Source organism: Pipistrellus hanaki, assembly GCF_964339955.1.
Source record: "Pipistrellus hanaki genome assembly, chromosome: 11".
Lineage (NCBI taxonomy): Eukaryota > Metazoa > Chordata > Mammalia > Chiroptera > Vespertilionidae > Pipistrellus > Pipistrellus hanaki.
The window spans coordinates 6,189,923-6,203,772 of record NC_140513.1 but is presented as its reverse complement, the minus strand read 5'-3'; the positions used below and the strand labels follow the sequence as shown (position 1 = coordinate 6,203,772).

Below are 13,850 nucleotides of genomic sequence, written 5' to 3'. Positions count from 1 at the left end.
TTATTTTCGGGGAAACAGGGTAGATTACAAGGAATTGCAAGATGTATAAAGGTGTTGTAAGGCTTAAACTAGTCCTGGATGTCAAGTCCCTTACCTCCTTACTTCTCTCGGTCCCATTTTCATATGCTCCCCCCCTTTTTAAAAAAATATATTTAAAAAAAGTTTATTGATTTTTTACAGAGAGGGATAGAGTCAGAAATATCAATCAGCCGCCTCCTGCACACCTCTCACTGGGGATGTGCCCGCAACCAAGGTACATGCCCTTGACCAGAATCCAACCTGGGACCCTTCAATCCGCAGGCCGACGCTCTATCCATTGAGCCAAACCGGCAAGGGCCATATGCTTCCCTTTTAAGGGAAAGTGTAGTCGGCTCAAATGTAGATCTTAGATAGTGGCTGTACCCTTACCTGGTCACCTCTTGAGGGACAGCACAAGGCCAGAGCGCTGGCGCCAACTCCTAGCAGCGCCCTTTCGGTTACCATGGTGATCACAGGAGGGGCGGGGCCTCTAGCCCCTGCTTACCCGCCTGTGTCCCTATTTCGAACGCTCCAATTGGGGCAGCCCTTTCGTGCCTCTGTCCCGCCCCACTCGGCTCCGAGAGCGATGCGATTGGCCCGGGACCGGCGGCCAGGCACCCTGAGGGTCCCACCTCCTGACGGGAAGAGCGGGAAAATGTACCTGGCGTTGTCCGAGGCGTGAAGCTCGCCGTGCTTTGGAGAAGCACATATAGTTGGCTTCGGAGCGAGTTGCCTGGTGTCCCATACACAACTCATCGCACCCATGACCGTTAACACTAGGTAGCAGGAGCCGGGGCCAGGTCACATGTGTGGTCCCAGGCGGGCCATTCAGGGGTGCGAGGACGCGGGCAGGAGTTAGGATGCCCTGGCGCGCACCCGGGTGCCCGGGATCAGAGGCCAGAGGGGGCGGGCCGAGCTCCGGGGGCGGGGCCAGCGGTGGCGGCGGGAGGCGCGGGGACCAATGGAGCGCGCGCACCGCCCCCGGGGGCGGGGCGTGCACCGCGGGCCCCGCCCTCCCGCGCGCCCCCGCCCCTCCCCCCGGGCGCCGGGCCGCAGTGAGTGAGTGGCACAGGCAGCCTGTCAATCCCTCAGCCCGGCGGCCTTCGAGCCGGGTCCGCGGCGGCTGCTGGCAGGGTGCGCGGCTCCGGCGGCGGCGGCGACTTCTCCCGCCCCATCAATCTGCTGTCCGCCCGGCGCGCGGCCCGCCGGGGCCCTCCACCGGGCTCCGCGCCCCCGCCGCGCCGGCCCGCCCGCTCCCAAACTTTCCTCCTCCGCCCCCCTCGGCCCACCCGCCGGCCTCCTCCTCCTCCGCCGCGGCCCGCCGCCGCCGCTCCCTCCCCCGGGGCCTCGGGGGCCCGGTTCCCGCACGGCCGAAGCGGTGGAGGCGGCGGCGGCGGCGGCCGAGGGCGGGGAGTGCGCAGGCTGGCGCGGCGGACCGCGGCGGGCGTCCCGGCAACTCGGCCGGCGCTGAGGAGCAAGTTGAGCGGGGCCGCCCGGCGGGGTGCGCGGCGGCGAGGAGGCGGCGCGGCGGCCGCGTGAGGGCAGCGGGCGCCGCTGCCTCCGCTGCCTCCGCCTCCGCCACCGCCGCGGAGCCCGGCGCTTCCGCCCGCCGCTTCTCCTCAGCTTCGGCGGCGGCGGCGGCAGCGGAAGCCCGACCCGGGAACCCGTCCGCACCGCCTCAGCCGCGGGCCCCGCCGGCCGGGCAGCCCCCTCCCCGCGCGGGCGGGCGGGGAGCGCGCGGCCGCCTCCCCCTCCCCCTCCCCCTCTTTCTTCTCCTCCCTCGTCGCCGCCGCCGCCGCCGCCGCCGCCTCAGCCTTCGCCTCAGCCGCCGCCGCCGCCCGCTCCCGCCCGCGCGCGGCGGGATGGACGATCAATCCAGGATGCTGCAGACTCTGGCCGGGGTGAACCTGGCCGGCCACTCGGTGCAGGGGGGCATGGCCCTGCCGCCGCCCCCGCACGGCCACGAAGGGGCGGACGGCGACGGCAGGAAGCAGGACATCGGCGACATCCTCCACCAGATCATGACCATCACCGACCAGAGCTTGGACGAGGCGCAAGCAAAGTTGGTGTCGTCTCATTAAAGCATCTTTTGTGTGTGCGCGCGCGGGGGCCGGGTGGCGGCCGGGGCGGCGCCGGGGGCAGGGGCCTCAGCCCCGGGCCGGGAACTTTCTCCGGGAGCCGGCGGCCCGCCCGGGGGGCCTCGGGGGTCCCGCTCGCGCCCCCGGACGCGGGCGGGAGTCCGCAAAGTTGCTCCCGGGGGCTCGGGGCGGACTTGGCGCCACGCGGAGGTCGTGGTTGTCTCCCCCCGCGCCGTCCGGCCTCCGGTGGCCCGGCCCCCGCGCGCGGATTCAAACCTCCCGCCCGCCCGGACCCCGTGCAAGCTGCCCGCCCGCCGGCCCGGCGAGGGCTCCGGGCCGCCGCGGAGAAGGGAAGTGCAACTTTCTCCTCGGACCCGGGCCCGGCGCCGGCCTCCGCTTGGCCGCGGGATGACCTCCCCCGACGGGCGCGGGGCGACGGTGTGCTCCCCGGCCGGGCCGGGCGCGGGCGGCCAAGTTCGCGGGGACGGGAGCAAACTTTGCCGAGCTGAGCTGTCAGCGGGGCAGGGCGGACGCGGGAGCCCCTCCGCGCCGTCCCCGCCCGCGGGCCTCCGCCGGCCCCGGCCCCGGCTCCCCGGGCGGGTTCGCGCCCCGCGGCCGGTCGCCGGGGCTGCCGCCCGCCGGGCAGGCGGGTCGCCCGCGCGGGGCTCGGGCCGGAGCCGGAGCTGCCGGAGCTCGCCGGCTGTCGCTCTCACCAAGTCAACTTGAGTTTCTGTGGACTTTGCCAGGGTTTTCAAAAGCGCTTTCCAAACCCTGGGAGCCGGCATTAAATCTTGGGTCTAACTTGTAGGCGCCATATTATTCCATAGGTGATGCTAATACCTTTGTGTTTTGCTCTTTGCTCTCTTAGGAAACATGCCCTGAACTGTCACCGAATGAAGCCCGCGCTCTTCAGCGTCCTGTGCGAGATCAAAGAGAAAACAGGTAAGACGCCGCGCCCCGCCGCGGGCCCCGAGACCCCCCGCCCCCCGAGGTGGGGTCGGAGCTACTCCGTCGACTCCTCCAGTGGAGAGCTTGCTGCTTTTGGGCACCGCCATCTTTGATCATTCTCTCCTTCCCACCTCCTGATCTTGAGGAAAAAAAAAGCTGCAATAAATCTGGAGTCGATTTCTCCGTTCTGTTCCCGGTGTACAATGAAGTGTAGATGTGGACGGGGCCGGGTCGCGGTCCCCCGGCGGCCGCCCCTGGCTGCGGGCGGGGAGGGGGCCCGGAGCGCCCGCCGCCCTTGCACGCTCCTTTCGCCTTGTTTGTGTGTCAGTTTTTAAAAGGAGCATCGGGAGCCTGGATGCCAGGGACCGGGTCCCCGGGAGAAGCATCGCCCGAACTTTGTTATACTTGGACAGCCTTAAGCGTCAGCTCCTCGGATAGAAGAATAGATGTCATGGAGCAGACTTCAGTGGCACGTTTGAATTCGTGTTTTAGTTGGGAAGACTACTTTTTAAGAATCGAGAAAGGCTAATGATGCGTTTAAGCATATACAGTGTATCTCACCTATTAGTATTTCGAGTATATTTTATGCTTGAAGTAATTTTGTAAATATGCTCTATATATTTTATCAAGTATAAAAAGGTCACAGATGCAGGGTAAACAATTTTTTTGACGTGTTCAAGTCAGGGATTATGTGAGAAGACAGTTTGTGCAGGAGTGCTGGAATGAAAACTACAAGTGCATATTAGGTAAATTTCTGGCAATTAATTTCAATTTAATTTTTTTCTTAAGATTTTTTTAAAAATGGAAGATACTTTAGTCTTGAAGTGGCAGTTATAACTCAAGTGAAGTTATAGATTTCATCTAGATGTTTCAGTATTTGGTATTAGTTGCCCTGTTTATGGCAAACAAGTGCATTAAATAAGCTTTACTGTTTATTTATCTTTATTCATTTTTTTGGTGTGTGTTAGCTATATCATATTATAAAGTTGCCATTTTTTTTTTTAAACGTTTAGGCAAAGAAGAGAAAGTTAAAGTCAAGGATGTAACAATAGCCAAGTGATACTATTTAAAAGGTTAAGTGTGATTGCATTTAAATTGAGTACACAAGTAATAGCACACTGCATATAATCGTTAGTGACCCTCCTTTTAAACAGATTTTCACTCTGCGATGCTATTCTGATCCTAAAAGTAGTCAAGAAAGGATAATGGGTTATTGCTGTCTATTAAAATATATGCTAAAACCATAATTAATAGAAAATATCGACAGCCTTAACGAGTCGTTTTTTCCTATTTTTCATTCACTTTAGTATTCATGATTTCCTAATGTTGCGTGATTCTTTTAAAGATATATTTCTCATTTCGTAAACCACCAACATGTTAAATTACTAACTTTTACCCTGTGTTGATTTTTAGCTATCTTTAGAAAGCATTGTGATTTGAAATGGTAGATAATTTTTGTCGGACTATAAAAGAAGACATTAAGTATGAAATCTTAAGGCTTCCTTAGGTTAGGAGTCTAAAAGTATGTAATTCTCAGTAAATTATGCTGCTTAATGTCCAAGGATTTTCTTGCTATCAGGACTCCACTTCAGTTTCTGCTGACAGCTGAGCACTGGGGTATTGACTATGTTGTGAATATTAAGATTGATTCCACTTTATACGGCATTATATTACTGGGTGAGGGTATTGATATTTTCCCCTCACCCTCTTCTCATAATTTTTTTTCCTTTTTCCTTTTTAAAGTTTTGGCCTAGCCACCTTGAGAACCATACCCAGCAAACTGCTTTTCTTGTTTAGACATTTAGCAGCAGGCAGAATTCAATTAGGAAGCCTAAGTCCTCTAGTTGCTTATTTGCACAAGACTTAGTTACACCATTCTGAAAGGAAAGTGTAGTCAACCTCATGTCAAAGGTGAGTTACGAAAAAGAAACAAGTCTTTTCAGAGTCTGGCAGAAAAGCTTTGGTGTAGGGCTCTTGCTATTTAAAAAGCAAGAGGTAGCTGACAAAGGAAATTTTTTGTGTCTGAAAATAGTTTGAGGCTTTCAGTGATAAATTGTAAATTAGGTCCTCTTTTTGTGCTTTGGCCAGGGGATCCAAGTTTGTATGTTATCTCTTTTGTAAAAAGCTAACAGCCGACAGAGTCAAGAAGGCTGTCTGGTTACAGGCATCTTCCTGCCAGCCTCTCTAAGCTCGAGAGGGATGGGATTTAAGTACCGAATGATTGATGGGGGTGAAGCTCTTTCTCTCCCCTCATTTCTCCCCTACTACTCATAGCTCCACCTCACAATCCAAAACTAGTCTTAGAAGGAGACAGGGAAGCTGGACTCAGAATCCCTGATTTGAAATAAAACAGCTGTGTAGACATGAGCCTCACCAAAGCAAAGAAAGCAGGGCAGCAAATTTCAGCTTCCCCCACCCCGGAATCGGTTCCATAGTCATGGTTTGGAAACATCATGAACTTATAAGCATTGTAGAATAGATTGTATAATGTTTTTTTTTCCCTTTAGATCATTTTATTATGTAATCTAATAATATAGTAGCCAAACGTTAATTTTCTGTGATTTAGATAAAGTTTAGTCATTTATAATAGAAACTGGGAAGATTATGTGATGACTCTATTCTGTATAATGGGGGGCGGGGGGAGTAAAGGAGGTTGACTAGCGGGGAGTGGGGAGAGAAAACCATCACTTCAATGATAATAATGTCATTTCACTTGTGCTTCTTAGAAAATAAGACAATCATTAAAAAAAAATTCCATATATTTGTAGATTTGCCAGTAGATTTTTAGGTTTCTGATCAGTGAACATTGCCAGTTCTGATGCACATGAGGAATTTAGTTTGGAAAAATCTTTTTTCCTTCCTACTAAATATGGAAAGGTATTTTTTTCCTTCTGACAGATAAATGGCTAATCTACCACAATTATATTATTTTCTTGTGCAGAGGTAGGGAAAGTATACTTTTACTATGAGACGTTTGCTTTTTCTTGAAAAAAAATTTTTTTTTTTTGGTAAAATTCAACATGCAATTATTTTTGGGCAGAAAAGCCTGTCATTGTTAAATTATGGTTCTTATTCATTTTGGAAGCAACTGAAAAGTTACAGGCTTTATAATCAAGATGTTTGCCCATTTTAAACGAAGCAACCAGTGAGATAAATATGTTAAGATTTGTCTTTTGGGTTGTTTTTTTTTTTTTTAGCCACATTTTATCATCTATCTCCTATTAAACATCCCTGATGTTATGAGGGCTCCTCATCTACATACTTTTTTTGGGTACATTCCCTCACATCTTTTTGGTCACCTTTATCTTGATTGTTGAAGTGCTTTCCTTTGTGAAAACATCCTCACAAATCTGCCTTCTTTCCAATGCCCTTAATTATGACATTTCAAGTGAAGGAAATGGCTCTTTTTGAGGAAAAAAAAGTATTTAAAAATTTTTAATTGAAAATCCAGCATTTTAGTATATAATCTCAATCATTGAAAAAAAAATGTTGTATATTTAAAAAAAAATCAACACAGCCTTTTCCTTTTTTTAAGTGGTAGGTTAAAATACTCCATGTTGATAGCTGCCAACCAAACTCTGATTTATTGCCACCACAAACCCTAAATAGCGTTCATTTACTAGTAATGTCTAATGGCATACATGATGGTTTGCCAGATTTGTGGCCTTTGTGAGGTTTATAAGCAGGACTGACTTGGGAAGATCATAAAACTTAATGAACTTCTCTACTGCAGGAGGTGTCCGCAGGGGAAGGAAAGGCCTGCTTGGCTGGTTGGGCTGGTTGAAGTATTTTTTATGTTTAAGGAGAAGAAAATGACTATTAAAAATGCTTTACTTTGAAAGAAACCCTTTATGGAAAGAGTCATAAGAATTTTAGATATCCAAACTGTATCAAGAATGTAGCTTGTGAGTTTTCATACGAATTTAGATTATGATTTATATGATTAAACCTTTTATCTTTACTCCTATAAGTGTGACTAGCTTTCAGAGGGACAAGACACTGTTCTCAGTCAACACCTCTCTATTTTAATTCTGTCCCTAAAGGTTTAGGTCTCATTGGAGTCTTCTTTTTCTGGTCTGTTTCCTTTTATTTATGCTTCAATATTAAAATGTTTATTTATTTATTTTTGTACAGTGCAATGTAATTCTTTAAATCCCAATGTTTAAAAACCAAGTATTCCATCAAGTGAAAAATTAACAGGAAAGGTGAAAATGGTTATATGTAAGTCTAAATGTTATTGTATATGTCATATACATTCTTTTCAGTTGCTCTTGCAATATTTCCAACATAATTATCATTATTTTAACAAAGCTTTAAAAACAAATGCACTGTTCCATACACGATTAACTTTGCGTTTTAATGACTATATGGACAGCTTTAAACAAAACATGTAGATAGAAGAGAAACTTGAATCCCCATGAACTCATCACCTACCATCAGCAGGAACACATGGCTAACCTTGTTTTCTCTGTAACTCCCACCCTTTCACAATTATTTTGGAGCAAATTTTAGTGGACTGTTAATGTTTTAAATTTCCTTTCAGTTTTAGACATGGCAGGGAAAAATACAGAGTTAGTGTATCTTGGAACTATCACATTGCTTTGTCACAAATTTTTTCTTAGAGCAATTTCAGAATATTTTCTTAATTATTTTTTTTAATATTTTTATAAATTTGTATAACTTACTGAAGCTTTTGAAAGAGGTTTTGAGGGAAGATGCAAAAGATGTTTTTCTAACTTTCTTTATTCTTCCTCTTCCAGCCTCATTTAGAATATTTGTAGAAAACCTAGAAAAAAATCCCACTATCATACTAGTTTAGAATGTCATGATCTGAAGTGTCAAATAAGTAGCATCTTAAAAATATAGGGCTGTCTTTCACCCTTTCCCCCCAATAATACAGTGAACCCTCAAGTAATTATTTCATGCCTCAGCTTTAGTGAACTTCATTTTATTACAGATTTGTGTAGACTTGACTATGTTATTATATAAATTTACATAATTTTATTCCAAATCAGAAGTATATTACAGTAACAAAGGAAGCGCTGACTTGCTTCAAAGAGCACAGCTTTCATAAAATATATCTATATGTACCTCTTTCATACTAGGACCTTTTACTTTTTAATTAATTTCACTTGTACTTTTGGATTTAATTTTGTTACTTTTGTAAAAGGCTGTCTCCAAGACAGATTTAAGTTTAACGTCCAATTTGGATTACTTACATTTTGCTACTTTATGGTGGCATTGTGTAAAATGAAGTTATATGAAATACAGCTATAAAGAATTGAAATTGCATTTCATGAACCACACCCTAAATCAGTCATCACTTTATTTTTTACTCAGACCATTGAGGTATCTATCTTTTCATAATAAATACTTAACACATCAGCACCAACACATCAAGTTGAATAAGGATTTTCAGACAATTTTTTCTCTATTCGTGTACATGTGAGCATCTTTAGATATTTATTATTCCTATTGACACTATGAGAATAATGTTTTATTTGTTTTCTCAGCAGGCTTGTGTTTTAGCCATTTATCAGTGTGATCAGCATGATTTAGATAGTAAAGTACTAACAAAGCTTGCACACACCCCCTCCCATGTTGACCTTTTCAAGCATTTGCTCTACTTCAGTAGGCCATTTGAGTCTTTAAGTATGAACAGAGTAAATAATTTATATTGTGATGTAGAAAATTGGTCAAAGTTTTTCAAACCTGGCTATCAGGATTTTTACAGTTATAGAATTTAAAGTGCTATTTTAGCTAGATGATAGTGTTATATAAAACAAATAAATTATAACCAATGCTGTGTGAGCCACTGAAAAAATAAGCCTTTTTATGACTTCAGACATGGAACATATCTGAAAATAAATTAATCTTTAACACTTGAGTCTAATTATCTCCTTTGTAGGTAGAATAGTAACCAGGATCTCTTTCTTATTTTTTTTATGGACATATTTCATAAATACAATATGTTTGTAGTTTAGATGGTATCAGTAGTTTGCTTTCGTACTAAATTTGAGTATGTGTCTAGCAAAAAAATCGGTGTGACAGAATGTGTTAAATTGAATTGGTATAGCATTTTTTTTCATACTGACTATATAGGAGGATAGAAAACAAAAGTAATTATGGATAAAAATAATTGTTAAAAACTATTTGTATTTGTTTTCTTCAAATTAAGTGTTTTGAACAATAACCTTTTTTGTGTAATCATTAATGGAGGAATTGGTATACATACATTGTAATCCTTTTAATGCTGGTGATTCCTCCCAATGTTTAAACTATTTGGGAAACTCAACATATGTTATGACAAAATGACTTTTTGGTTTGTTTTGCTTTATGTGATCCATCAGTTTTCAAAGCATATTTCTTAGGCATCAGAGTCCAGCAGGTGGCTTTTTACATTAAAAAATTCATAAATTTTAAAATCTCATAAAATTTTATTTCAAATTCAAATTAACTAATTGAGAATGTCAACATTTCCACTCTCAATATTCACATTTATAATAGAACAAATGGTTGCATATAGAAACTATCTGCAACATAATCTAAATTAAGATTCTAAACAGGCATTACAGATGCTGGTAACTTTGGCAATTATCATTTTGTTTGGTGAACAGTAGTAAAACAGTGTGCGGTAGAAGTGTTTAGAGAGAGAGGATAAATAAATTGAACAGTTTTGCAATGCAAAGTGGTTTGTGGTGTTTTTGAGGATTTCTTGGCTCTCTCTTAACTGCTATTGTGAGCCTGGAGCAGATTTCCCCATTGCTAATGCCCTAGAAGTATTAATTCACTTTGATATGCTAATTAGAGGGCATTATGCAAGAAATGAGATTAAGTGGCAGCATGAAGCCATTTGCCTGTCAGTAAATTGAGAGCTTTAGCATCAGGAGGAGCTTGTGGGTTTTTTTTGTTTTGTTTTGTTTTTTATTTTTTTTTAAATTTTTCTTGGTTTTGCATATAAATAAAATTGATTGAAGGATCTAGAGAAGCTTCTAGAACATTGGTAGGTTCCCCCGCCCCCATGATTATTTAAACGTAAGGTTATAGAATTTTTCTGAATGTTAATTGACTTAATTGGAGATAGTAATATTAAGTTTTCATTGTGTTCTCTCTGTATGAAAGTATACTAAGAATTTTGTGTCATCTAGTCTTTTTCCCCCCTAAAGCCTAATTTCAGCAACGTGGCTATTAAACTGTTACCACTTCTTCCCAGAAGTGTAAATTTAGTTGTGTGCTTGTGCACCAGTGTCTTCACTAAACTGAACATTATAAGAATATATTATTCACTAGGGAATGAAGGAAGAAGTTGTTAAATTGGGCTTCAGGAAACTATATTAATGAGCATTAAGTTTCGGACTTCAATACCTAAAAGCTGAGACAATTAGAATTAAATTCTGCCCTTTGCACAACCTGTGGAATTTACATTTCAGCCTATGTCTGATGTGTAAGATTACCATATTACTTAATTTTCATGTTGAAGACAAGCTTAATACTTGTTTCTGATTTTGAAGATTTTTGTGGTTTAAGCCAATGCCTTTGATTTTTCTCTATAAATCAACTATGTGATTTTCTATATTTTGTGGAGATATGAATGAATGAGTACTGGGATAGTAGTGATGGCTGGGGAAGAGGAGGGAACTTCTCTGTGCCTGTGGAAAACAATTTTAAGGTTTCCTTAAACATGGAACTTCTTCCAGTGTAAACCACCAATAGAGGTAGAACTGCAAAACTTGGCCTCACTACAGTCCGGTATGGTTGGATAGGCGTGAGTTTGGATAAAGCCTTCATCTTGAGTCATGGTTCTAGTATCTGAATTCCACCACTGTAGCTGTGACTCTACCCAATAGACCATAACTTCTCTTCAGAGCCATATGGATTATTTAGTTACCACAGCTGCCATGCATACAGGCTACCAAGGCTTGGCACCTCCTCCCTGTGCATGTGTGGTGCCTGTTAATGTTAATGGGAGTTAGGAATGTGCACACAGAGAGGGGGATGAGTGTCTCCTGACACACAAGTCCTGATTACATTTCTCATTGAGGAGGTCTTAGTGTATCTACACATTAGCTGCTCTTCTAAATTAAATACTTGGTTACTTTAAATTCTCATTTCTTTCTCAGACTCCCTGAACTAGTTAAATCAGTGAATCCTCATTAGTCTCTGATTACTTGTAAAATTTCATTTAAACCATATGAAGTTAGTTTTGATTGAAATGGGAACAAAAAGCTTTTGAAATTGCATATTATTATTTTTTAAACAAAAAGGTTTCTACAGGCTTTCAGGTGTATTAAAAAGCCTTGCAAATAGGAATTTATAGAGGACTTAGTGTGAGGGTCTCCTAAAATACTTGAGTGACATTTGATGTGGGGAAAGCAACTGCATTAAAAATAAATAAATAAATAAAATATATATATATGTGTATATATATATATATATATATATATATATATATATATATGCATATTATTTAGAAAACTTGACTATTCAAGTGCCCTCAAGTGAGAAAGAATTGACTTAGATGGTCTCATAAGTTTCTTTTCTCCTCTCCTTTCTTAAAAAACAAAACAACAACAACAACAAAAAAAATACCTAAGGACGGAGGTAGTTGGAATTCATAGTCAGATATATCATTTTCAACTTGGAATAGGAACTAGAACAGGAAATTGATTTTATATTTATTATGAAAGCAAGAACTCTGCCACCAACTGACAGCCATCCATGGTTTAGGTTTGTGATAATTGTTCACAGACATTATTTTGAAGTTGGCCCAGATTATTTATAATGTTGTTTGGGAGAGTTGGTCCAATAAAAGGTATGTGTATAATGAATATCTTTAATTAAACCAAGTAATATCGGAATATTTTATTTTTCTTTTACATTGGATCTTGGGTCTAGGATTAACTGTCAGTACTGGTAAGAACAAGTTACAATAGATTGTGCAATGATTTCTCTGGCTTCATGGATGTATTTATTACCATTTTTGAACAAATTATACTAACATGAAAAGTTGTGTTTGAAATGATTGTGTGCTAGATAAGGCGATACATTACAGGAATGGTTGAGTTTATGGAGCTTTATGTAGAGGTTTTCTCAGAAATTATAGCACAGGGCTGTCACTATAAAAACCCAGTGATACAGTTGGTAATAACATACAGTGAAGATATTTTTAGATTTTCACTTGTTATTCAAATAAGAGAACCCTCCAGTTTTTCTCGTCATATTTCATTGTTGAATAAGTAAAGGGAAAAAAATGAAGGAAATGCTTTTAACTGTGTAGAGACTGTGGGTGTTTGACTTATTTGAATTTCTCTTGCTTACCACTTGTTAGAGCAGTGATGTGATGTGATGCTGAGGATATTCTTAGGGACTTATTGACGTCTTGGTTCTTGACCTTTTGACTGTGATCTCTATAGAAACAGAATGCTTGGAAATGAAATGATGGACTCTATGAACATAAATTCTATTCTGTCAGTGTACTACATGAACTAATTTTGATTTACCTAAATTTATGACATTTTGTGTTCAATAAAAGAAATATTTCTTCTTTTCAGTATAATCAGTCTAATGTTACTATTTCTAACATTAAACCCTTAAATTCTTTTTGGACTGATTATCATTATGACTTTTTAATTACATGCTTATGTCACTTAAACTTCTAATATTTTATAAAATGTTGGCTTGATAACTGATAGTGTTTTCTAGAACCAAACTACAATCAGTTAAAACTTATACTTAATTGACTGTTGTTTAGTGAGTGCATTATTGTAGAAATGCAAACTTTTTTCCAATTCTTACATTTTCCAAAATGTAAAAATTATGATGTGAAAAAAGGGTTAGTTTCATAAAGTTTTCCTTTTTGATTTTAAATGTTAGAATTGATGACCATGCCATATAATTTCTGATTCATCATTAAGTAATTATAATTTCTGTGTGGAAAGGCAAAGCTCTCCCCTCCAGAAGATTCCATTTATTTAATAATGATAAAATAAAAACTACTGTCATTTACTGAGTGCCATCTGTGTGCCAGGCACTATGCAAGGTGCTTTTACATGCATTAAAAACAAACAACTTCCACTTGGAAATTTAAAAAGTAATACACACTTTTGGGGAAAAAATTTATATAATGCAGATGACATAATATTTCCTAAACTTGTTAGCAACCTTCCAAAGTAGGTATTTTAATTCTCAGTTTGGAGATGAGTAAACTGACAGAGGTTAGATAGTTTACCCATGGCATCATCAGTGACAACCCAGGCTGTCCTTGCTCCAGGTGGTGGCAAAAATCTCTTAGCTTGGGCCAAGAAAATAATGGAATGTGAGGATGCAAAGAAGATGGCAAAACCCAAGCTTCAAAAAATGTGGTCAGGTCCAAAGTGACACTGAGTGGCAGCAGAGCTGTGGTCAGCACTAGTGTAAATATTTGTAGACAACCATGTTTTACAGACTTCAGTTTAATGGGAAAAATCTGCCCTAAATGCCTCAGTAAATATATGCTGGAGAACAGAAGCCTATTCACTGAAGAAACAATTGACTTTAGCTTCTCTGTTGTTAAAGTGGCCTCTAGTGATGGTGCTGCAGTGACTAGATAGAGCAGAGGAGAATGGCTTCCTCCTGGCTGGTGGGCTGGCAGTTTCACTGGCACTGCCAAATGTACTTCCTATTTGTTGTGCAAGGGAATTGGAACAGTGAGGCATTTATCATATCATCCCCTACTCCTCATGCAAGCAAAAAAGGAGAAGTTGTCAATGAAAGAAAAAGAACTGTAATCGCACATTTACATATGCTTCTAATTGTTGATTTGGGGAT

At 42.3% G+C, this 13,850-nt stretch overlaps 1 protein-coding gene across 2 annotated transcripts in view; it reads left to right on the top strand.

The window, feature by feature from the left end:
• Nucleotides 1–1,083: 1,083 nt before the first annotated feature.
• PBX3 (PBX homeobox 3) overlaps nucleotides 1,084–13,850 on the top strand; it is a 168,203-nt gene continuing 155,436 nt past the window's right edge. For both annotated transcript variants that reach the window (XM_084898382.1, XM_084898381.1), the window contains exons 1-2: nucleotides 1,084–2,080; nucleotides 2,965–3,038. In XM_084898382.1, coding sequence (XP_084754508.1) covers nucleotides 1,881–2,080; nucleotides 2,965–3,038 — 274 coding nt within the window. In that variant the 5' untranslated portion in view covers nucleotides 1,084–1,880. The remainder of the gene's footprint in view (nucleotides 2,081–2,964; nucleotides 3,039–13,850) is intronic.